At 48.5% G+C, this 24,057-nt stretch overlaps 1 protein-coding gene across 1 annotated transcript in view; it reads left to right on the top strand.

Moving 5' to 3' along the window:
- Nucleotides 1-301: 301 nt before the first annotated feature.
- Nucleotides 302-24,057, top strand: part of CAPN2 (calpain 2) — a gene marked incomplete at its 5' end in the record, with an annotated part of 28,690 nt that continues 4,934 nt past the window's right edge. The window contains 14 exons of the mRNA XM_082305882.1: nucleotides 302-538; nucleotides 1,494-1,563; nucleotides 9,374-9,492; nucleotides 9,860-9,993; nucleotides 10,827-10,995; nucleotides 13,014-13,097; nucleotides 14,743-14,828; nucleotides 15,527-15,601; nucleotides 15,825-15,985; nucleotides 16,308-16,489; nucleotides 19,208-19,419; nucleotides 20,736-20,772; nucleotides 21,787-21,852; nucleotides 22,419-22,476. Coding sequence (XP_082162008.1) covers nucleotides 302-538; nucleotides 1,494-1,563; nucleotides 9,374-9,492; nucleotides 9,860-9,993; nucleotides 10,827-10,995; nucleotides 13,014-13,097; nucleotides 14,743-14,828; nucleotides 15,527-15,601; nucleotides 15,825-15,985; nucleotides 16,308-16,489; nucleotides 19,208-19,419; nucleotides 20,736-20,772; nucleotides 21,787-21,852; nucleotides 22,419-22,476 — 1,690 coding nt within the window. The remainder of the gene's footprint in view (nucleotides 539-1,493; nucleotides 1,564-9,373; nucleotides 9,493-9,859; nucleotides 9,994-10,826; nucleotides 10,996-13,013; nucleotides 13,098-14,742; nucleotides 14,829-15,526; nucleotides 15,602-15,824; nucleotides 15,986-16,307; nucleotides 16,490-19,207; nucleotides 19,420-20,735; nucleotides 20,773-21,786; nucleotides 21,853-22,418; nucleotides 22,477-24,057) is intronic.

The raw sequence follows: 24,057 nt of genomic DNA, 5'->3' as shown, positions 1-24,057 counted from the left end.
CCTTTTTTAATTGATGAATATGCGTGGCAATATGGGTGCTGGGGCTGGCACAGGCGTGGAGCCGATGAGGTGCCAGCTGCGAGGGAGATGCGCTTGCCTTCGGGTCCACGGGGAACGGAGATGGATACCGGGGGGGGGGGGGGAGTTTCTTCCTCCGTCGCTCGGAGGGGGTGCGGGTGGCTGCCGGTGCGGAGGGACCCGAGCGAAGCGGGGGATGCCGCGGGCTGAGCCCTGGCGGCACTCGTTACACCCGCGGGGGGGCGGCCGGGCGGGGCCGGGGCGGGGCGGCGGCAGCGGGGCGATGGCGGGGATGGCGGCGGCGGTGGCGAAGGAGCGGGCGGCGGCGCTGGGCGCGGGGCGGCACGGCCACGCCGTCCCCTACCTGGGCCAGGACTTCGGGGCGCTGCGGCAGGAGTGCCTGCAGGAGGGGCGGCTCTTCCAGGACCCCTCCTTCCCCGCCGGCCCCACCGCCCTCGGCTACCGAGAGCTGGGGCCCAGCTCCTACAAGACGCAGGGCGTCGTCTGGCGCAGACCCACGGTAGGGCGGCGGGGGGGTCCCGGTAGCATCCTTCCGCGGCACCACCGCGCCTTTTCACCCGACTTTTCTCTCCCCTCCGTTAAATTGGGTTTGATTTAATTCTGCGGGGGCTGTGGGTGTGCTGTTTGCCCCCCCCTTCTCCCTCTCGGCCCAGCCGGAGGCGCGTTTCTCCGCCCGGCACCGGGTCGGGGCGCGGGTGCCGGTGGCGGCGCGGGCGGCCCGGGGCTGAGACCCGCTCCCGCCGCCTCCCCCGGCAGCGCCCCGGCGGCTGCGAAATCCCGGTGCGCCCGTTTCGTGAGGCTGCGGCCGCGCAGGGCCCTGGGGATGTCCCTTCGCCCGGGGTGCGGGCTGGCAGGGTGGCCAGGGTGGCTGGGCTGGCAGGGTGGCATGCTCCATCTGGAAAACAAAGCAACCAGAAAGCCCTTCACCTCTCCGGCCTGAACTCCCTGCGTGGAAAAACCACTGCCTTTGGGTAGCGCTCGGGGCCGTCGCTTCGGATAACTCTTTCCCTTAGCAGAGAGATGAGCTGACTGCGGTGTGGAGGTTTCCTTTACGAGCCCTCTCTCAGCCTGTGCCTCTGGCTACCGAAGCAGCCCTGTCTGGCCACAGGAGCCATCGGGTCAGATGGACTCCAGGGTGCCTAGGCGTTTCTGAAAGACCCTGACGTAGTCAGTGGTGGGGAGGTAATAGTAGAGCGGCGTGTGCACGTGTGTAAAAATGCAGTGGACCTCCTGGCACATACTGTGATGTGAGATGGCTGCCCACAAGCTTTGGTTACCAGCTCCTGTTCTCACCGCGCTTAGCGTGTCTGGTGCCCGTGCTCATTCCCGACCTGCTCCATCTCTGTGGCGTTCATCTGCTGAGGGCAATCGCTTGTTTAAATTTGTTGCAAGTGGGGTCTTGTTCCCTCCCTTACCTGCGGACATATGTAACGCAAGGCTCGTTTTGTTCCCAGGAGCTGTGTTCCAGCCCCCAGTTCATAGCCGGTGGAGCCACTCGCACAGACATCTGCCAAGGAGCCTTAGGTAAGGTGCGGGCAGAAAGCTGAGTTTTCCATGCAGGTGCTGCCCAGGACACCACAGTTTATACTAGGCTGTAACTCACTCTGTAAATAGATCCTTTTGCATCCTACCACCTCTCTTCATATCAAATCAGATCTTTCTTGCCTTTCCTCGGCAGCTGCAGGTAGGGACTGTGTGCGTTTGGCCGCTGAGCACAGCCTTGCTGTGTGCACCGAGCAGGTATGACACAGACTGGTTTCCTGATGGCTCTTCTGATTGCTACCAGTTCCTTCCATGTCTGCATCCGTGTGCCTGAGAGTAGCTTGACTAATTTCTGCCTTTAATAGTCTGCTCAGAAAGGAAGTTGAGTGTGTAGTGGGGTGTTTCTTTCCGCAGTGGGAGAGAGTGCTGCCCAGCAGGAGGGACCCCCTGAAACCTGGAAAGATGTAGTATGGAGAAAACAAATTATACAGAGTGATTCCCAGCTGCTCGCCAGCTCTCGAGGAAAACAAAACTGGAGTATTTCAGGAGGGATGGGCCAGCCTGTGAGCCATCTGCTTTTGCCGTGGCTGCCACTTGGTTTGTGCAATGGCAGCCCCTGGGTCAGCCACTCTGGAGGAGCCCCAGGAGCTACGGGGAAGCCCCAGGGGACAGTGGGAAGTGGGTGGCTTAATCTGGCTGTGCATGCACAGCCATCCCCGTCTCGAAGCCTCTCTCCTGCCTTGCCCTCCAGAAGGTTTTAGGTGAGTGTCTCCGTGCCCTTCTCCTGGAAGGCAGCATGGAGGCTGGCGAGGAGGACAGCTCTGGGAAAGTGAGAAGAAAAAAGCTGAAGTGGAAGCAGTGAGGCTCCTATATCATTCCATAACTGTAGGGAGAGGGGTTTAGATTAGACTGACAGCATGGTGGAGGGAAAGCTCTCGGTGTAGGGAAACATGACTAATACATGCCGTGTGTTGTGCTTTTGCAGCAGGCTTGGCAAAGGAACGAAGTTCTGTTTGCTTTTCATCAGCATAATATTAGTCACATTGCAGCTTCTTAGTTTCTAGTCCTGCTGCTGCTATATATGTTTTCAAGTCCAAAAATACAACGGGTAGGGAAGCTTATTTCACATGCTTTGTGCTTATGTTTTCTTTCAGAAGTTATTCAGGTTGGTGCTTTAACAACTAGATACAATTTGTGTAAAAAGCCCTGACCATAAAAAATACTTGGATTGTAAATTTAGTTCTCCTCATGCCCCAGTATCATCTGTGGCATGGATTAGGCTCCGTTGTGGCATCAGTGAAGTCCTTGATATGTCACCAGCTTCCTTCGTGTGTTCTCTCTCTGCCTGGTATCATGTCTCCCACCATGACTGCTTTGGCATAAAGCACATCCCAGTGCTCAACACACGTGCCAGACATCTGTCCTCTGTTTTTTGGGTTTGTTTTTTTTTTTTTTTTTATTGTGCAACTTCACAGCTAGGGAGTAGTTCAACATGAAATGTCAGTTTATTTTAATACCATTTCAACAGCTGGCATTTTGCATAGATGCTCATTTCTGAAGGCACATAGTTGCTTCCTGCCTTCTGCAGGCTTCCAGCTTTTCTATCCAGATGTTGTAGCAGCAAGAGCACTGTAATGAAAGATTTGTAACTTGGTTTTCAAGTTGTGGAGTTGCTGTTGCTGATGCCAAACCTTGTTTTAAATTGATGAAAGTATTTGTTATCTTAATGGTCTTTGGACCAGTCAGATGTTCTCATGAGGTTATATGGTACCACCAAAGGATATGAACTGATTCAGCTTGTATTATTTTATCTTCTGAAACAGTATTTGAATAGGAGGTTGCTAGTGTTCTTGTTTACATTACTGTTTTCACCATGACTAACTACTGCTATGACTCGCCCCACTATCTTCTTATGAATCTGGCCAGGATTTTGGTACTGCATGACAGTTTAGTGGTTGATTAAAAAGTAGAAGCTATTGATCTTTTCTCTGTGTTGCCATTGAGTTACTAAGAGCCTGTACTGAATCTCTGCCTTATCACAATATGTACAGATGTGCTGTACGAATGCTTTTTTTTTTTTTTTTTTTTTTGCCACTGCCTGTTCTGACACCAACATTTGTATCGATACATTTGGTTACGGTTCCGTTTACTTTAATTTTGTGTGCTGACACCAATGTCCTGTCACATTTTAGGATATCGCAAAGATTGCACTGGAAGATGTCAGGTGCTCTTGGAAACCTGTACTTTTTATTATGTTGCTTTTTCCATAGGATGCTTTTGTAGTCTGTTTATCACCCAAAAGGCTTAATCACAAAGCAACAGACCTGTACCCACGGGGAGTTTCATCTCTATTGCTAAGCCATTGGGAACATCTTAGAGTACCGCAGGGACAGGCGAGGCATCCAAAGCACACGCGCCCATCGCTGCTGCAACAGGCTTCCTGGCAGGGGACATGTAACCGAACAGCTCAGCTAATGAGCAGCAGTACAGATGTTCCTTTTAGCCCAGCAGTCTCTGGTCTGTGGGCCAGATGCAGCCTATAAATTTGTTTCATTGTTTTTGACCTGGACTATATGACACTGCAATGTGTAAAAGGCATAGCTGATCATCAGTGCAGAAAAGGTTGTCCCCTCACCAAGGTGGCAGTTCATTATGTTCTCCAGACACCAAAGTTCTACCCCTTGGGCTTTGGATTATCCTTTATTCTGTTTTTGTTGCTTTTTGGGAGAAACTTTTAAAGGCAAGTATTTGGAGTTAGTTTTGCAGTATCAGATCTGAAGTCAGTGATGGTATTTGGCTAAGAATGGCAGCACTTGGGATGTGGTGACTCATTACAGCGGAGGGGAGGAACCCAAGCCACTGCGGAGAGGAAGCTTCACCCTTAACCGCCTTCTTTGGAGGGGATGTCACCATGGCATCACAACACTGGGGCGTACACAGTGCAGTGTCTCGCATCTGCTGTTCAGACACAGGTGTCTCCTCCTTACATAAAAATGTGTGGAAAAATAACGAATAGGATGAATTTAGAAAATTAGATGCATGGTTTTCCCATGCTGGCAACCACTCTACTGTAGGTGGGTTGCCACAGCTTCACATTTCTAATGAGAAAACTTCCTGGAGTCCCATGGTATTAATGTAAATACATTCAGTAGTTGTTCATCTATAGCTATGAGTGTTTTAAAATAATGACATGTCTGTGATGGGCTGAATGTACATTTTTCCCTTGACCCCATACTCTTACATGGGCTGTGCAGTGACCAGAGGAGCTGCCTTTAGCTAACACCCCTCCAGGCACTTCATGGGGGTGCTTTGCTTCTCTTTACTCTCCAGAATGGCCAATTTTAAGCCCTTATGGCTATTTATGCTTGCCTTGCAATTACATTTTCTGTAATGTTCTTGTTTATAGCTGGAGATTAGGTAAATGCAGAGAGGGATGTATAGAAATAAGTAAAACATTGATAGCAGCAAAAAGGAAGCACGGCAGGAAAAAATAGTATTTCTTGTTAATATAAATAAACTCACAGCCTGATAATATTCCCTTTTCTGATAACCTTGTTCTGCCTATTGTATTGTGCATTTACAAAAATTCTCCATGATTAACCTAGTCTTGCTAACACTCCTTTCAAATTCTTCATATAAGTAACCTGTCTGTTAGCCTCCTCTTGGACTTTCCTTCTCTATTAAAGGAAAGTCACTGTCAAGAGCCTTACAAAAGTACCAGTTCTTATAGTTAAGACTATTTGGTAAAGATCCCGCTCAGGCTTACTTAGTGCAGGCTGAAACGCCAGGTCATATCAGAAGATCTGTTCTCATCCAGGCTTTGAATTATCAGGTCTACTTTTAGTGATGACTGTTCAGAAAGGGAGAGATGATATCCTGAGTGCTGAGCACTTTTAAATGTGGAAACCAAAGGGTGGTGTGTCTCCCATATATGCTGCATCTGCCTTTTAAGCTGAAGAAGACCTTGCCCAGAGTTGTCCGAGTTAAGATTTATGTCTGTCTGACTCCAAATTCTCCTTAGAAACCAGTATAAAGTTCAACAGAGAGGTTTTACAACAACGTCCGCTGTTTCTTTCTCTTCATGTCTGCCTTGATGGGACAGCTAGAAAGTAAAGGAAGTTCTTTATAAACTCTGCTTATGGGCTTAGAGGTCCTCTGGGGGGAGTTTCTCCTCCTTGAACTTCAGTGCTTCTTGTCTACAGAGGAAACCTGACTCAAAGATGTATTATAGCATTAGAGGGTGTATGCTCTTAATCTAGATGCCTGACCAGCTTTATGACCAAGGCTTCCTGAGCTACTGTGGTCATGCCGAGTTGTTCACTTATTCTTCCTGTGCTGCTCTCTGCCTGCCCAGCCCCTGCCTTGTTTATGGAATAGAAATGCTAATATATCTTTGTAAGAGTGGTGGGACAGCTGCCTTCTGAGCCAGACTTGCTACTACTTTAAATCAGCACAGTTTTTCTGAGGGTAGTAACACCAATGTCAAATGCTCTGGGGGTCTCTTGGAGCAGTCGAGTTTGGTTGAGTAAGGCTGTGGAACGTGAGCTCTGGTTTATGCTGCAGGTTGAGCAATTGAGAGGAAAAACACTTCCACAGCTGACTGCAAACAAGGGGCATAGGACATGCCTCCAGCTGTTGCCACCCACCTGATAGAGCATGCACAAAGTGCCTTCAGCTCTGCCTACATCTTTGTTGTAGAGGCCAGGAGCTACATGGTTTTACCCAGCTGTGCCTTAGGACTAGCACAGCGGTGCTGAGCAGACCGAGTTGCTGTCTTTCTGGGTTTATCTAATTTAGCCCGAATAAGAGCATGTATCTGCCTAACCACGTGAAGGCATCCTAGCAGTCTAGGTAGGCATACCTGTGCTGGCTTTAGTCTACCTAGTGTAGGTCTAAGATGCCAGAGATTCACTTCACCTCTGAGTTGTGCCTGTCTGTAAAAGCCTTGCAGAGCCTGGGATGTGTGCTGGGGTTGTTCTGCTGCGGGTTATCAGTTATTTGGCCTCTGTGCTGAGATCAGGCTGGTTAACCTGTCAATTTGTATACTTGTGACATGTTTCCTGCCTGTTACTAATGTCCAGGATGCTTTGAGATTGCCTGTTTGTTAGAAGTCTTACTAAGGCTTGCTAACTTTTCCCAGGTCTATATGATTTTTCCTGCTGGAGGGACGGTGGCACCGCAGAGAGAATGGAGATCCCTTCTCTTTTCTTTCCTTTAGGATTTTGTTGATCTTAAAAACACCTATGAGCCAGTGGCTTGTGGGTGCTAGAAGGAGAATATTTGTGGGGGAGGCCAAGGGTTATCTGCCCGCGTGCAGTGCTGGGGTGTTGATGGAGAGTGTATATTTACATCCATCCCCTTCTCCCACAATGTCTCTGGCATTTAATATTTCTACTGTCAAAAACATAATTACCCACTGCTCTCTTGACCCAGAAGAGCCCTGTCACAAGCTGTAACCTCCTTTAACTCAGTAAGACAACAGAAAGACTTTTTTGTCTGGGCTAATGAATTAATTTGCTCTGTGATGAGTACCAGTGGGAGAAAAACAAGGAGGAAGGAGTGGAGACAATAAGATATTAATTCAGCCTCCACCCACAAGAGCTCCAGTCAAAGTGCCAGGGCTGTTCTCTACAAGGGAGTTGTCCCTTGGACTTGAAGAACGCTAACTCTTGTTCAGAAACTACCTGTTTTGGAGACTTAATGAAAAACAAGAGATCCTCAGTACAGAAGGGATCTTTGGGCAGTGTCTGCCAAGTGCTTACCATGTTGCCAGGTTTGTCTGAAGACTCCTTTGGTCAAAAAAAACCAAAAACAAAAACACAAAAATAATTTCGTGTGGGCAGGCTGTGTATGGGAGAGCACAGATCTAAGCTGAGCTGAAATTGAAGTCCTGTTGTTGCCTTTTGACCAAAGCGTTTGTTTGCAGAGCCCTTTAGTGTCCTCCTCTGTAAGGAGAATTGCTGTGAAGGGTCACTGCTAAAGCCTTCACGTGGCTGGAGGCCAGAGGATCATACTGTTAATTGTAGATTAACCCATCTCAAAATGTCTCTTGGTATCTTCTGACCCCAGTCTCTTTCCCAGCAAACACATTTGCTGTGCTTGGTGGTGCTTCTGAATGCACCACGGCACCCGAGGGTGCACAGCTCCCAGGGAAGAGGGTCTCGATGCTACAAAGGAGGCTTTAAGAAGAATTGCCATTTTGCAGGGTAAGATGGATGTGCTGTTGCAGAGGAGGGAGAGGAATATCCTCGTCACTTCATAATCTGTCACAGGAGAATGACAAGGTGACTTTCCTGTTTGAAAAATTTCTCTGACATGATTTCTCCATTGCAGTACAAGCAGCCAGAGGCAGGGCTGAAGGGAAAGTTTTATGTTTGGCTCTTCCCCTCTGGGTTATGAAATAGTAAAAGCATCTCAGGTTTGGAAATTATTCTGAAATTCCACATCTTCCACCTTTCATGAGATGTGAAAAGGGCCATGGGACAAATGTCATTCATAGAGCTGCTGCTGGGGATCAGCTGTGAAAAGCAATGGGCAGCCTGCAGGGAGTTGCAGGTTGCCTGTGTTCCTCCTTCTGCTATCTGAGTGGTGCTGGGTTTGAGCTTGAGGGTGACCAAGAGCTGCTTCTCTCTGAGGCTTTCTCCTAGCCGCCCATTTGAACTCCAGCTTCTCACCTGTGAGCTTTTGACCCTTTTCCTATAGGAGAGAGCTGGCTGTATTTTGCTGGCCTCTGACTCGCTAGCACCTGTGGCTGGTTCATGTTTCTTGAACCTACAATCCTACACATGCTGCAGGACCATTCTGTGGGATCTGATGCGTAATACCGACTGTCCTGTGTTCACAACGCAAGACAACAGCAGATCTGGTAATGGTAACAAGGAGTTTTGTGTTGGGTTGTGGGAGTCAGGGGATCAGCTCGGTCTTTAAATCTCTGATCACCTTGCTAATGGGCTGCAGAAAACCCATGGCTGAGCAGCAAGGTAACCACTCTGTTAAAAAGTAACACTGGTTTCTGAAAATTACAAAAAATAAAGGTAATGTTTATATAGTTGTGGTCTCCTCCTCGCTCTGCTTCGTAGAGATGGTATGGAAAAATACTATCCAGACTACTATCCAGACAGCCAGGACCCTGGGACTCTGGCATGCAGGCTCAGTGTATGTTGGCTCCATCCCAGGAAGGGTGAAGAGGTGTGTGGGACTGGGGAACAGTGCCTGCCTTCAGACCTTTCCGGCCTCTTTGGTGACTAGCGCCAGAGACGAGATGTGGACTAAACAGAGAGGCCTCTAGCAAGAGCCTCCAGAGATGTATAAAGTGAAAGGAGCTCCTATTTGGTAGGAGGCTGGCCAGAGACCTTAAAGGGAGCTCGTCCACAGGGTAGACCTCTGGATGGCAAGTCAAGAAGCATTTATTAAACATGGAGGAGAGAAAGGAAAACAGCTTATGCTTGAGAAAACACTGGCCTTTTGAGGAGAAACTGCACCCCTGAGTACCTGCGTGTGCCCACAGGCCCTGCTCTTCGCCTTTTCCCCATGCTGCTTCCTAACCTGTAGACATTCAATTAGATATCAAGTTTTCTTTCAAATAGTCCCAGCATGGGTAATAACTGTGTTGGTAGGTCATAAAAAGCCTGCTTTTACTTTTTTTTTATTACTTTGGTCTTGAGGAAACGCAACACTTGCCTGGAAATGGCGGGTATTTGTGTACATGCATTTGATCTGCCTTAGAGGTAAAGTGATGGGAGGGATCATCTCATCACAGCTGAGGTGGTTGTTGGTTATAATGCACAATCCCCATGCAGTACAAAAACTAAAGAACGAAGTTTCAATAATGAACTTTTTTGTTTTTTAACAGGGGACTGTTGGCTCTTGGCTGCTATTGCCTCTCTCACCCTGAATGAAGAAATTCTGGCCCGTGTTGTTCCCAAAGACCAGGGCTTCCAGGATAAATATGCAGGAATTTTCCACTTCCAGGTAGGTGGAAAACAACCTTCCCCCCAGTGCTGTTGGCCAGGAGCCGGTGTGGCTGGCCATCTCTACGTGCGTGGTGTTTCCTGGAACACTTTGAGGGACATCAAAGAGCCAGGCAGAAAAACAGAGACATGCAAGAAGGTGATGGTGGTGGAAGGAAGAAGACCGCTAACCAAAGAGCTGGGAGCAGGGGCTGTCTTTGTGGTCCTTCCTCCATCAGCAGATCCGGCTGAGGATGTGCATCCCTGTACATCCCTGACTGTGAGGGGGATTGCTTTTCCTTTAGGAAATCGGTGTTAGCAGATAAGCATCGTGGTGACCTGAGTACACAGCATGGGGCAGTGACGAGGTGTTTGTGCTCTTTTTCCAGTTCTGGCAGTATGGAGAGTGGGTGGATGTCGTGGTGGACGACAGGCTGCCCACCAAGAACGGGGAGCTACTCTTCGTGCACTCGGCGGAGGGCAGCGAGTTCTGGAGCGCGCTGCTGGAGAAGGCCTATGCCAAGTGAGTTGGGGCCAGGGTGGCCCTCCTAGGGCAAGAAAGACTGCTTTTACCCCACTCAAACCTCCTCGTGCCTCTCCTTCCCCATGGCATCCTCAACTGCGTGGATGCTACACATTTAAAATATCAGTCTAATTATTAGCCTTCACAACTTCTATGGTATCCCACAGTGGCTGCTTCAGTAAAGCTTTGTGAACAGGTGCTTAAGACAAGTAGCCAAAAGTGCTGGCTTTGCTGTTAGCCGAGAAAAATAGCCCTTGCATCTCATGGCAAGGCTGTTCCTAGAGTGCTGTCTCCTGTCACCGGGACCTGGGTAGCTCCATTTCATGTGCTCTACGCATCTGTGAGGGCTTGCAGCTGCAGTGCTTCAGCATGCAAAGCACACCAGTCCACATGCCCAGGTCTCTGTTCAAGGTGAAAATGCTCAAATCTGAATTTCCAGTTTTGAGATGGCCAGGGAGGTATTCTGCCATCTAACAGTACTATTTTCAATTGACTTAAGAAATTGAGCTAATTTAGATCAGCTGAAAATTAGACCCATAATTGTTTAAAGGAATTGAAAGGCTGTGTGGAACTAGAGAGGCAAATTGTTGGGTCTTGATTTTTTTTTTTTTTTTTTTTTTTTCTTCAAATAGTGTCCATGATTTTTGTCATTGCTATGACTGAACCTGCAACCTGTATACATGATCATATTAGGTTTTATGCTGGGCTTTCTAAGTACAGAGGTCTAAGAAGCAAAACTGAATGGGGTGTGTGTTTGTAGCTGCTGTGGTGCAGCTCTCCAAGAGAAAAAGGACAATAGGGAACCTGATGGTTGTGTGTGTCCTCTTCTGCAGGCTGAACGGCTCATACGAATCTCTCTCCGGTGGCACCACCACTGAAGGCTTTGAGGACTTCACTGGTGGAATTGCAGAATGGTATGAGCTGCAGAAGGCACCACCCAACCTCTTCAAAATCATCCAGAAGGCACTTCAGAAAGGCTCTCTCCTTGGCTGCTCCATTGATGTGAGTTAGTGGGCTTACTGCTGGATGCTCGGCTCTCGCTGTGTGTGCAGGCAGCTGGGGGATGGACCTGTGCTCCATCCGCAGGAGGTGCACAGAGGATCTTGATCTCCTCTGCCTACGGTTCTCTGTTCTACCTTGTGCCTGGAGAATTTGACCCAAGAGTGTGACACAGGCATGTGCTCTTCTTGGGGGGGTATGTCTGAGAACAAGTTTGAAATGTAGACTTCATTAGTTCACGTGTAAAAGCTCAGTGCCTCCATTGGGTTTTTTTTCTTCAAGACCTAGAGCTTTTGCTGTTTCATAGCTTCATGGTAACAAATAGTACAGAGAACTCATTAGGGGTCCTGAACTACATCTCTGTTCTTAAGAAAGCCCATAGCTTGGCAGCAGGTTGGTACAAGCTTGAGTGGTTTTGGAGAGAAAGCTGCTGCTAATGGCTTCTGCCATCAGATGCTCAGAGGTGGCAACCTCTGTCCTTGCCGTAGCCTGTTTGTTGCACAAATTGTACCAAAACGTTCCCCCAAAATGTGGGCTCTGTTCTTGAAGCGGGGAGGCTCGGACTGTTGCCAGGCCTTTCAAAGGCTTCATTGGAAAACACGTTGCCAAAAACTGAACCTGCACGAGAAGGAAAAGAGGAGCTTTGGCCCTGCATGCAAGGATTCAGCATCGCTTTTAGCCTCACTGAAATGAGTCTAAGTATGGCTATTGTGATAATCACCCTGCTCCCAAAGATTACATCTTAGTTATGTCTAAAGGAAAGGTAAACTGTTTACAAGGACCATGTTCATTCAATAAACTCTAGTGTTTCCTCCCATTTTTAAAGTTAAATCAGAGTCACAGGAGAGGGAAGCTTCACAGCAGGAAAAGTACTTGGTTAATGTCAGCGTGCGACTTCGCAGCACTTTTGAGGCCTGTTTTACTCGTTTGCATTTAGATAAGAATCTGACATCTGGATTTTTGCCCCAGAGTGATACAAATCTTGTCAGGGGCGGGGGGAGTAAATACATTCCTTTGTTGGTAAGTGCTGACACTTTCTATATTACAAACTAGTTATTAGTGAGTGAGTGTAGCCTTTGAAAAATCCTGTTAAATCTTTTCTTCTCTTCTGTCAGAGAAACAGGGACACAGAGGTTAAGCATTACATGGAGAGTGTACTGCAGGCAGTACTAGGGCATGAACTGACAGCAGGAATCCTGCCTGCTTGATCCCACCCTCTCTTTTTTTTAAGCTTCGAATATGCTTGTTTAAAGATCACACACCTTCTGAAATGGTGGGAAGGCAATGACAAACGTACGTTTCGTAGAGGTTTAAGCATCTTTAGAGCAAGATGTCGAGCAGTCACTTTCTAGCAAGAAGTGGTTTTTCTCTGCAGTGTCTATAGGCCAGACTGCCCGAGTATTGCAATGGCCATGAAAACGTGAGAGGGTGATACGCCTTCAGGTACGAACAGCACCCAAAGTGCAGGTTTTTCCCTTGCTCCCCTGCATGGCAGGTCCTAGGGTGGTGGTGCTAGGGAAAGGAAGGGGAGCCTCCCACCCTGCTGTGGAGCTGAAGGGAGTGTTTTGATCTTGAAGCAAAGCATTGGGGCTTGCTTGGGCCTGGGTGCGATCCCTGGTGACCCCTGGGCAGTCTCAGACTGGTCATCTCCTGTGTTCCTCCTGGTCCCTTGAGAACATGGAGTTCATTGCGTGTACTTGCTTCGTACAGCGTTTGGAGATGGGCGAGAGGAGGTGCACTGCACTGCACCAAGCGTTTCGGAGCTTTGCTGCAGTGCAGGGCTTCTGGCGTGCACCCCGTGCCATGAACATGGGCCCCGGAGGCTCCAGCACCGCCACACGTGCTGGTGTCCCCTCTCCCCGCTCTGTCACACAGATGCCTCTCATTACCTCTGTGCAGCAGCTAAACCACCCCAGCAGCCTCCCAGCAAGACTACAGCTCCATTAGAAGGGGAATTTTTGCTCCATTGGATCCCCCGCCACGCGGAAAGCCACGCTTACCAAGCTGCTTTGCTCTTCCAGATCACCAGTGCGGCAGAGACGGAGGCAGTCACTTCCCAGAAGCTGGTGAAGGGACATGCGTACTCGGTCACCGGGGCAGAGGAGGTAGGTGTGTCGCCCCAAAGTGGCAAAATGCAGCGAGCTTTGTGCGTAGCCTGGGCCATGGCAGCCACAAATTCATCTTCCAACGTTGCAAATTCTCCAGTCTCACCCGTTTTGCCAAATCAGGTTTTGAGTCCTTTCTTTCTGAAGAAATACTGAATTAGTTGCTGTGTTTTAGATAAACACAAACTTGACTTCTTGGGGTTTTGACCAAAAAAAACTTCTTTTTTTTTTTTTTTTGTTCTTCTTTTCATAAGCACTGCTGTTTCCCAGTGAGCGGGGAGGTGGGAAGCCCTGTGCAGAAGGCACACTACCCTCTGCTGGTGACCAGGCCCCTCAACACATTTCTGTATAGCAGGCAGCACTGTGCTTTACACGCACAGATGTGTGAGGGATGTGTGCCAAGCAAAAAAAAGATATATTATTGTCCTTTACATGCCTGCTGAACAGCGCCTTTCGGCAGGGCACGGTGTTCAAATGCAAGGTGCCTGTCCAAGAGCAGGTGACTGGCGAAGGTAAGGTGGGTGAAAACAAAAGAAGCAGATCGTGGCGTCCTTCCAGGTGTGTAATGGACTTTTGGTCACTTTACGGATAATTGTTTCTGAAATAATTTCTGAAACTTCAGAATGAGGTGTAGAGAGCTGCTGACATGCTGTGCTGAGGTGGACACTGCTAACGGGCACGTTTATGTGCTTGCATTTGGTCCTCCTCTCACAGCAAAAGCAACGAAAGGGGAGTTTGACCTTAATTCACAAACAGGCACGATTTAGCCAGGCTTTTCCTTTGGAGGTATGTGCAGGCTTTGTAAGGGTAGTTCATCTTTGGCACTGGAGCATCATTTCTGGACTCGGCGCTGCTGATGCTCTGCAGTTCTCTTTGCTTCGGGCTCTAGAGGTGCGCCAGCTCCTTCCTCAGATTAGTGCTCCGCATTCCCCATAAATACTGGGTGTTCCCATTGAAACTCAGCTTTGCTTGGCCTGGACTTTGTGCACACAGAGATCAGCAGATAACAAGCCAGGGCCTCGGGGCAGTGCAAGGAGGTGCTGTCGTTACGGACTTTGTGCACACAGAGATCAGCAGATAACAAGCCAGGGCCTCGGGGCAGTGCAAGGAGGTGCTGTCGTTACAGGGCTGACACCGCTGTGCCATGGGGCGTTGGTGTGGTCAAAGGGGTTGTGGCCAGCCTAAGTATCCCATTTCTTGTAATAGGTGCCGTTCAGAATATATACAGGGAGGGGGAAAAAGGCATTTGAATGTGAAAGGGCAGTTTATATGTAGATGACAGCTTTAAAGAAATATCCCCTTGTACCTGCTTTTTGGCAGTCCTGTAGCAGCTTTACATTCCCTTTGCTTGAAATCCTATCGGGGTGACTTTTTTAGCGGCACAGAACAGTCTTTTTGGTTATCATGAGCTTTGATTGCACAAAAACCTTCTCTGGACAAGCTTGGGTGCATGGAGCTCATTCAAAATCAGTTTGACTCCATGTCTTCTGGACCAGATGAGTGCATGTTTGTGTACATACGCTTTAGTGTTTGTGTGGCACGGAGATACTTACTCTGTCATGTCCTTTAATTCCCATAGAAAAGGTGGAAGGGAGCGCAGTGCTGAGGCCCTGGGTAACTCTCCGTACACTTCTGATCCCATCAGGTGAACTTCCGAGGAACGGTGCAGAAGCTGATCAGAATCCGAAATCCCTGGGGGGAAGTGGAGTGGACGGGAAAGTGGAACGACAAGTGAGTCGTGGCTTGTGCGTTGCCCACAGGCTTTTACTGCAGGGGTATGATCGTGTTTCTGCTATCGCCTGTCTTCTCCCTACCTCAAGTTCCTCTCTAAGTCACATCTAGATGTGATGTTCACTCTGAGCTGTTTCAAAGAAGCATCCCTCCACTGTCATCTCCCACACAGGCGTCGCAGCACGCAGTGCCCTTCAAACGCACGCCTGCCTTTGTGTAAGGTGCAATGATTTGGTTGGCGGTTCCTACAGGCTTCTGTGTAGCTTCTGCTTCTTTAACAGCCCAGGCTCAGTGGTGAGCTTCTGAAAACTTACTTTCTAAAAGGGCTTTAAAAATCTGCTTCTGTCATTAGCAACAAAAGCTGGAGTTTACTCACTTCTGTGGCTGGGCGGTATTTATTCTGCGTCTTGCTTTTTCTAAAATAAAGCTCCGCCTCAGTCAAGGCATTAGCACTTTCTGCAAATAAAGGTCTGTTTCTGATTCTTACCTTCGATATTTAAGAAGTGAGATCTTGAATATCTCAGGTCCCTGTATTTCATTCTGCGATGGTTTGAGAGCCCTGGAGCTGCTAACAGCTAGATATTGTGGAGTAATGCAATTGCATGGAGCTGTAAGAAAGTGAAATTGTTGTGCCAGAACAGCTACATTAGCATTTAACCTTTACTGTATGCTGTAGTTGATGTGGGGTTGTCTTCCAGCTGCCCAAACTGGAGTGGTGTTGACCCAGAGGTGCGGGAGCGGCTGACCAGGAGGCACGAAGATGGGGAATTTTGGTAAGTACCACCGGGTTTCCATTCAGGCTGAAGGGAATGTCTTCTCCTCTGCTTTTTTCTGCATAAAGTAACCTCTCCCAGTACACTCTTCAAGATGAGTGAGCAAATTCACTCCAAATCCTAGTGCTAAATTGCAGCGGGAGAGAGGGAGGATAGACAAGGTGGTTGTATAGAAAACCTATCCGTTGTAAGGAGACGTTGTCTGTGGCATTGCCTCCCACAGGATGGCGTTCAACGACTTCTTGAGACATTACTCGCGCCTGGAGATCTGCAACCTGACTCCAGACACGCTGGCAAGTGACAGGTACAAGAAGTGGAGCCTGCTGAAGCTGGATGGGAACTGGAGGCGAGGAGCCACTGCAGGGGGCTGCAGGAATTACCCAAGTAAGAGAAACCGGAGAAACCCATTACTCGTCCACTTGTGCTTTCTCTGGGAGCTTCTGGGAGCTGGTTTGGGGTGGCCTGTGGAGGAGGAGGATGCACCTGGGATATCCAGGACTGATGTCCAAGAAGTGCAACTGTTTGGGAAATGTGGCTCCTTGATGAGGGTCTAGTTGTGGTTGTAAAGGCGGGGGGGAGTGTTAGTTTTTCCTTCTCACAGCTGATTGTGGAAATCAGAGCCGCATCTGTCCTAGCCAACATATATGCATCAGCATAGCTGCTTTCAAAGAAGCCTCTGAGCAGTTTGCATAAATCCAATTCCCAGACACTTTCTGGACGAACCCACAGTATTTAATCAAGCTGGAGGAAGAAGATGAGGATCCCGATGATCCTGAGAGGGGCTGCACTTTCCTTGTTGGCCTGATTCAGAAGCACCGGCGGAAGCAGAGGAAGATGGGAGAGGACATGCACACCATCGGCTTCGCGATTTATGAGGCAAGTAAGGCAGTACAGGTGCATGGGAGGAAAAGGAAAACTCATGTACCCTATAAATGGGGTAGTGCAGTTCTCAGACTGGGCTTTCTATCAAAACTCAGCCGGGTGGAGTTGGACACCAGCTGCAGCAAGGAAGATTCCGCTTAGATGTTAGAAAATTATCCTTTACAAAAACAGTCATCAAGCACAGGGACAGGTAACCAGAGAAATGATGGAATCTGCGGTCCTGGAGATATTCAGACCTAGGCTGGACAAGGTCCTGAGCAATGTCATTAACTTTGATATTGGCCTTGCTTTGAGTAAGGGGTTGGACCAGGTGACCTACAGAGGCCCCTTCCCACCTATAATATTCTGCACTGCTAGATGGAGGAGCAGAAAAAGTATTTAAAACTAAAATAAAAGTGCAGAAATCCAGCCTGACCTTCGCTTGTCAGGCTGTGGTGAAAAGCAGCAGAATGAGAGCAGCCATGGTAGGGGTGTCACGCTAGCTGGGACACCTGCGCTAGCTCGGGGAGTCTGCACCCAGCAGCAGAACCAGCCAAAACACCTGTAAAACTCCTTCTGCTGAATAAAGGGTCAGAGACGTGTCTGTGGTAACTCCTTAAGCAGGACATTTTGTTCAGAGCTGCAAAGCAGCAATGGTTAACTGGTAGTGAAAATAGGAATAATGGTCTTGCCTGCGGGTTGCTCTGTAACCATAGGCAATATGTGCAACTGCTTGCTTTCTCAATATCCCGGCTTTGGAAAAGCTTGTCAAAGAATCCGGTCCCCATAGGCAAATACGGTTTAAAGCAAAGCTAGGTCCCCTGAACCTGTAAGGAAACGGAAAACTGCATTATTGTCTTGCTCAGCCCCTGCCTTCTCTCCTGATGGTGGGAGAGGTTGGAGGGGTGGGAGGGTGAAAGAGAAGGTGGAAAGAAATAGAGAAACTGAGTCTACAAAAAATATCACAGTGGGCCGCAGGGTAGAGGGTCAGCAGGAAACCACGACCAGCCTGGCTGTGTCTGCGCCGGGCTGTGCCTGCACGGCTTGGGGTGAGCCCCACCTGCCTGCGGGATGGAGCCGGGATGTGAGCCAGCAGGCAGTGTTGGGTGACGTGGGCTCAGCGCTCACCTTCCCCCTTGAGCTGACTCTTTCTTCCCCCCCCCCCCCCCCCCCCCCCAAGAGTGTGGATGTACCTGCTAACCAGCAGTGAAAAATAGCCCTGGAGCTGCCATTCAACAAGCAAATAACTCTCTTCTTTTCTCCTTGCAGGTGCCCCCAGAGGTATGTAGCATGCATTGGTGGTCAAGGTACAGAGTTGGGACTGAATGGCTTGTGGGAAGAAATGGTTCAGAGGATCCTCCTTCACTGCAGGACAATATTGACTGTGCAGAGTCTAAAGTTAGAGGCCATTTATTCTGGAAGGGGCCTTGAGCCCATGTTGCATTTTCAGAGCATCTTGGGTTGGGATAAGAGCTCTCTACTGCAGAAACTCACCAAAGCTGCTCTTCCACGGGTCTTCTCCCAGCCCAGACCCAGACCTGTTCCCCCAGAGCACAGCTGCTTTTCTCAGGTTTGCACAGCATTCATGTTTGACACACAACTAATATTCCAAGGAGGTGTTTATTTTCATTTCCCTAAGCACTGTCTTTATTGGTTTCTCTCTGTTTCTACCTGCATGTAGCTAATAGCATGCCCTGGGGATCAGAGAGGGGTGTGCAATGCAGTGGTGCCTATGGAATACAAGGCAGGGCTGCAGATGCCTCTGAGCAGTTGCTCCTCAGAGGAACGAGTGAGGTTGAGCAAAATGCCAGGGTAACCTCATTACGGGGCTCGCTGTACCTGCGAGGGTGCATGCAAAGCAGCCGGGGCACCTCACGGCCCCTGAGGCTACGCTCAAACCAGCTGCTGCTATGTAAAACTTGGTTTCATCAGGAAGGAAATGGTGCTGCCAGTTAATTAAATTTCTTACGTACCTTTTGAGTGCTTTAGCAGTACGCTATCAGCTGCTCAGCTCTCGCCCCAGTGGTTCAAAAATCTGATTTCCATGAAAAAGAGACTCTAGGTACAGTCCTGTGATTTTTCTTTCCCCCAAAAGGTGGAATTTTATCTGCCGCCGTGGCAGCAGGTCTGGCAGGTTTTGCATTCTTAAAAAATCTGGGAGGACGGGAAGGGGGAGGTTTCTGAACCATGCACATTCCTGATGTTTGCTTCTAGAGCTGAGCTAGCCCACATGTAAGACTCCACTTAGAAGAGTTTATTCTGGAAGATGTTACACTCCAAATATCTTTTTATTAGGCATAACTTTTATTCTTGGAGGCCTCCATAAGCAGGCTCTCTGCTTTAATGCAGCCTGACCTCAGAGGCAGAGCTGAGCTGCAGTACCCTGGTGGCACCAGCTCTGGAGACCAGAGGGACATTGGTCATAAGCCATCTGGGTTTAAAGAAAAATAGTTGGTGGAAGAATTTGCCAAAAGTCTTCATAACCCCCATCATCATCTGCAAAACACAAGCATGACCTGAATGATTTATTGAGATGGTCTGCAAAACAAGTTTGCACCCACAGCTCAGGAGTACTGCGATGGGATGCACCCGCCCCCTTTCTCTTCTCTCTTTCAGTTCTGTTGAACAGACATCTCTTCTTTTCCATACGTAACTAATTGTCATATCTATTATATTTTTTAATTTTTAAATGCAAGTACATGCAAACTGTTGGGTTTTTTTCCTTCTTTCTTTGCTTTTCATAAGTTTTCTGGCCAGACAAATATTCATCTGAGCAAAAACTTCTTCCTGACCAACAAAGCAAGAGAAAAATCGAACACCTTCATCAACCTCCGAGAAGTGCTGAACCGGTTCAAGCTCCCTGCAGGAGAATATATCATCGTGCCCTCGACCTTTGAACCCAACAAGAATGGGGATTTCTGTCTGCGAGTCTTCTCTGAAAAAAACGCAAACTCCACGTATGTAGCTTTTTTGTAACTGTGTAAGAGCGGTATGGGCGCACGGGCCATCTCTGGCCCCTCTCGCGAGCGCTGGAGGATGGAGCAGCCCAGGGCTGGGGTACATCCGCTTCCCACAGGGAGCGGGAAGGAGGTGTGCGCAGCCTCCCGGCGTGGATGGGGTTGCGGCAGTTCTTGTTTGTCCCCAGTTTCCCTGTGTGCAACTGAGGAAAGTTTGAGTAAACTTAGCAGGAAGGAATGGTGGAATAATAATAACAACAACAACATAGTATAATATAACAAATTGTTGCTATTATTATTATTGTTATTATTATTACCACCAGCCCTACCTGGGCACTCATTTTTAGTTATTGGGCTGTAGGCAGCTGGGTGCCACAGCACGGGTTGGTCTGCGGAGAGAAGAAAACCCTGGGGAGCGGCAGGCTGGGCTCTCCGCTTGGGAGACAGAAATGCGTGTGCTTTCTGCTGTCTGGGAACGCACTGACTGCAAGAAATGATCTCACATGGTTGAGATCAGGCTGGAAAAAAATTCAAGCTACTTGCTCAACCAAATGATACCTTTGATAAAATTAAAATGGGTTTTAATGGAACCGGCTCAAACCACACCGTTAGCTGTGAAAAAATTTAGACGTGTCGCATCTTAAAGAGCAGCTGGGCTAAGGCCTTGGGAAGGGGTGTGGGATCTTTCGTACTGAGTTCCCTAATTCAAAGCAAGCAAAAACCTTTCTACTATTCTGTAATCTTTTGTTGCATGTTTCTGTAGCGGTGAGAAAACTGGGACGTGAGTTGTGTGAAGGCACATTCAGCTTTTGATGGGCCCTTAGCAGTGCTTATGCACCCTCCATAGGTGTGATGCTCCCACAGCAGCTGGGGCGAAGCATGAAACACTTCTCCCACTCTGTCACGTCCGAATGACCTTAAGTCTCTCACCTTTGCTGTTTTAAAGGAAAAAAAGAAAAAAAATCACTAGATAGAAGTCTGATTTGCACTCGAGAGCTTGGTCCTGGGCTGGAGTCTGTAGGCATGGGCACTAAGTGACCCAAAGGGTTATGTCTGACCCAAAATCCTGTCTGTGACTCTGCAGGACGTTGCACAGTTTGTAATGTGTTTTGAAACTCTTGTTGCCATAGCTGGCAAAATACTGCTTTCACTGGTGGTATGCAGTGTCTGTGGTTGATTTAATCCAGTAACCTCTGAGCTTTGAACGTTCATCGTTATTCCCGTAATTAAGAATCTCTCTTTAAGTGAAACTTGAAGCAAGGGCATCAGAAAAGTGACGTGTTTGGGTTTTAATATTGATTTCTTTGTCTTTCTAGGGTTATTGATGATGAAATTGAGGCCAATTTTGATGAGGTATATCTTAACTTATATGTTTTAAATTGAGATCATTTTGTCCTAAGTAAGTGGGGTTGGAGTGCCTGTTCCCTGTGCAGGGCAGCGTTTCTCTATAGGCGGTGTCAAGAACTGTTGTCCCACTTTGGAAACGGATCTTTTAATATCCGTAGTTGAATGTCCAGCAAATGGAAACATCATAAGCAATAATGGAAACACACGTTGTCCCTTATCCAGAGTGGTGAGCTCGGGCTTGCCAGGTAGAGGAGACCAGGTACTCTCTGCAGAGGTAACTGGAGCCACGGGAAATTCCTTGGGCTATCCAGGAATCTGGGAGTGCAGCCCTTTAGCCATAGGGCTGTTTTTGGATGTGATGTTGTTTCCATGAGTAAGAAGTGGCTCACCATACGTTTAGTCTTGCTGGAGCTGGAGATGTTTTGCCTACTAATGCATCTACCACTCTGTGTGGGTTGGTGGGTTTCTTTCCTTTCTTTCCCTTTCCCTTTCCCTTTCCCTTTCCCTTTCCCTTTCCCTTTCCCTTTCCCTTTCCCTTTCCCTTTCCCTTTCCCTTTCCCTTTCCCTTTCCCTTTCCCTTTCCCTTTCCCTTTCCCTTTCCCTTTCCCTTTCCCTTTCCCTTTCCTTCTCCCCCCCCCCGCCCCCCCCAGGATGAGAACTATACTTTGCTTGCTTTTCTTTAGTGAAGACAGCTAGTCCAACAGTAGTAGTAGCAGCAGCAGCAACAGTGAAGTTCTGAATTTGGTAGTGATTTTTTAAATAAAATAAAGAATTTCTTAAATTTTTGTTTGTTTGTTTTTGTAAAAGCCATTGTAAAAGTTCTTAATTCCTGCAGTGTTTGCACTGCCAGCGTTTTGAGGCACCCCTGAAAATATAAAACTGATTAAAATCAAAGTAAAAGCACTCTGTACCTTCAACTTCGCCATTTAAATTGTGTTTTACTAGGGGCAAGGAAATGCGTTAAGTCCTTCTCAGGCAGAAAAGTTCCTCCTTTCCATATGCTCTGTTTCTCTCTTCTAGACCGAGATCAGTGAAGATGACATTGAACCCAGCTTTAAAAAGCTTTTCGGACAGCTCGCGGGAAGTGTGAGTATTTTCCTGATAACATCTTCCTGATAAGTTGGGTGAGCGGGTAAGAGAGACGCCTCCTCCAGGCTGGAGCTTAATTCTTGTGCCAAGTCAGATCCCGAGCATGTGCATAATTGTGCATGCAAAAATCTGTGTAGTTAACCCATCTGCTTACACAACGGATTTGTGAGCGCTCCTGGCAAACAATCTCTGCTCTCTTTGAACTGCAGGCTCGACTTTTATCTCTGCAGGTCCCTAATTCTGTCCTTCGGGTAGAGCATTTGGTGCAGGCCCCTGGGTCCCGCAGGGAGATGATGAGGGCTGGGCCTTCTCCCCAGGCTGCTCCCGCCTGCCCGAGGGCTCGGGCAGACCCCACAGCCCGGTGTGCTAATGCCTGGGAACTGGTGGTGCTCCTGGGAATGGGTGGTGGGGAGAGCTTGCCACTTGCGTTTCCATCCAAGGGAAACTTGAACTCCACGGGATGTTTGAACTTGGCCAACTCACCCGAAGGAGTCAGAGTTCAGCTGCTTATGAGATGGTGTCTGCAGCTCACAGTGAAGAGCTTATTTTCCTCTTTTCCGCAGGACGCAGAGATCTCCGCCTTCGAACTGCGCAGCATCTTGAATAAAGTCATGGCTAAACGTAAGTACCTTCCTCCAACTGCGGCCACCAGCAGGTTTCCAGTGTGGCTGTGAGAGCACAGAGCGCTGACCTGGGCAGAGCCAAACCCCTGGGCTCTGCCCCAGACCTGCGGCTTGGCTCTCTGTACGGCCACGGCCGTGTGCTATCTCTGCTCCTTCAGGGGGCTGCGGAAACGCTGGGGCTGTGCCCGTGCGGAAGGTGTGTTTCACAGGGTGTGTGCCTTGGCAGGGTGCATATGGGTGCCTTTTATCCCAGCATCTGCTGCTGGGAATTGGCTGCCAGCAAGATGGATGGATTTGATTAATGCTTGATAATAATAAAGAGAAGGTATTGCTGCTACTTTAGTATTGAACGACTCAGGATTCAAACAGTAGCCCAGCAATGCTCTGGGGTGTCCCTGAGCAGAGGAGAAACTTTGAAACTCTGGGCTTTTTTTTTTTCTGTGAAGTGATTCAGAGCTTGGCTCTGCATTATTTTCCTTTCCACTGAACAGTGCTCGAGAAATAAGTGCTTGGAGAAGTAAGTGTCTCTTTAATTTCCAAAAGTGAAATCTTAGCCACGTAGCCAGGACTGTGTTGTATGTCTGTGTGCACCAGCCAGTTAGCAATGGTGTATTGCTGGTTACCAAGCTCGATTTGATGTTCTTGCCTTGCATGAAGCTACCTACCACTGACCTGCATAGGTCAGAAGTCCCTGTTGTCCACAAAAGTCCACCCTTGTCTTTGCAGGTAGACAATAAGGGCAGGAAAGCTTTATCTCTATCTCTTGCTTCTGTAGCACACCTACAAACCAGACGAACTGGGCTGCTTGCTTGGGGAAACATCACAGCGAACTTTCACCCTAAGTCTCTTTGTCAGGAAATCAGAGGGCCGCTTATTAGCATCCATTTGCCCGCTTCAGTGCTGTGTCCCTCTCCTGTGCCAAACAAGGACCATCTCTTGACCCTTTGCCAAGAGCCTTGTAATTCTTGCTCACGTGCCCTCCCACCTGAAGCTCTCCCTCGCTGGCAAGCCCTGACCCCACTGACCACGTCTCAAAGCGAGCGCTGCTTCCCGCTCTGCTGGATGCAGAGGAGTTGGCAGAAGGCGTAGCTTACCCCGGAGCGGGTACCTAACCAACATCAGGGAACGGTTTCCCATCCAGTGGTTGAGGGAACTGGGGGGTTATCTGTACGCAGGTATCCTGACTACAGCTCTACAGACATCACGTCCTGCACAGTCTGCATTGCACCAGGTGCTTCCCAGATCCCAAAGGCTTTGGATGATATTAATAATTGCCAGAGCAGGAGGCAGGCATCCCTTGCTGCTCCCTGCACTCATCTGGCCCAGGCTGTGGCAGCGATACAGCTGGACGCCTATTCCCAGGGAAGGATTTGAAGTAGGCAGTGGGTTGCCATAGAGTAACTAGCAGGTGTAGATTACAAACAACGTAGAGCACTAAGCACACATTATGTAGAAGCAAAAAACCACACCAAAAATGAAAAAGTCATCTTGCCAGTTGCAAAGGAAGCCACCGATGACATAGAAGCAAGGGCTTCTCTGTAGGCTGAGGATATACGCTGGTTACGGAGCTCATGAGCTA

The sequence above is a fragment of the Platalea leucorodia genome (genome assembly GCF_965183815.1).
Source record: "Platalea leucorodia genome assembly, chromosome: 3".
Classification (NCBI taxonomy): domain Eukaryota; kingdom Metazoa; phylum Chordata; class Aves; order Pelecaniformes; family Threskiornithidae; genus Platalea; species Platalea leucorodia.
Note: the sequence above shows the minus strand (reverse complement) of the source record. Positions and strands in the feature narration are given on the sequence as shown.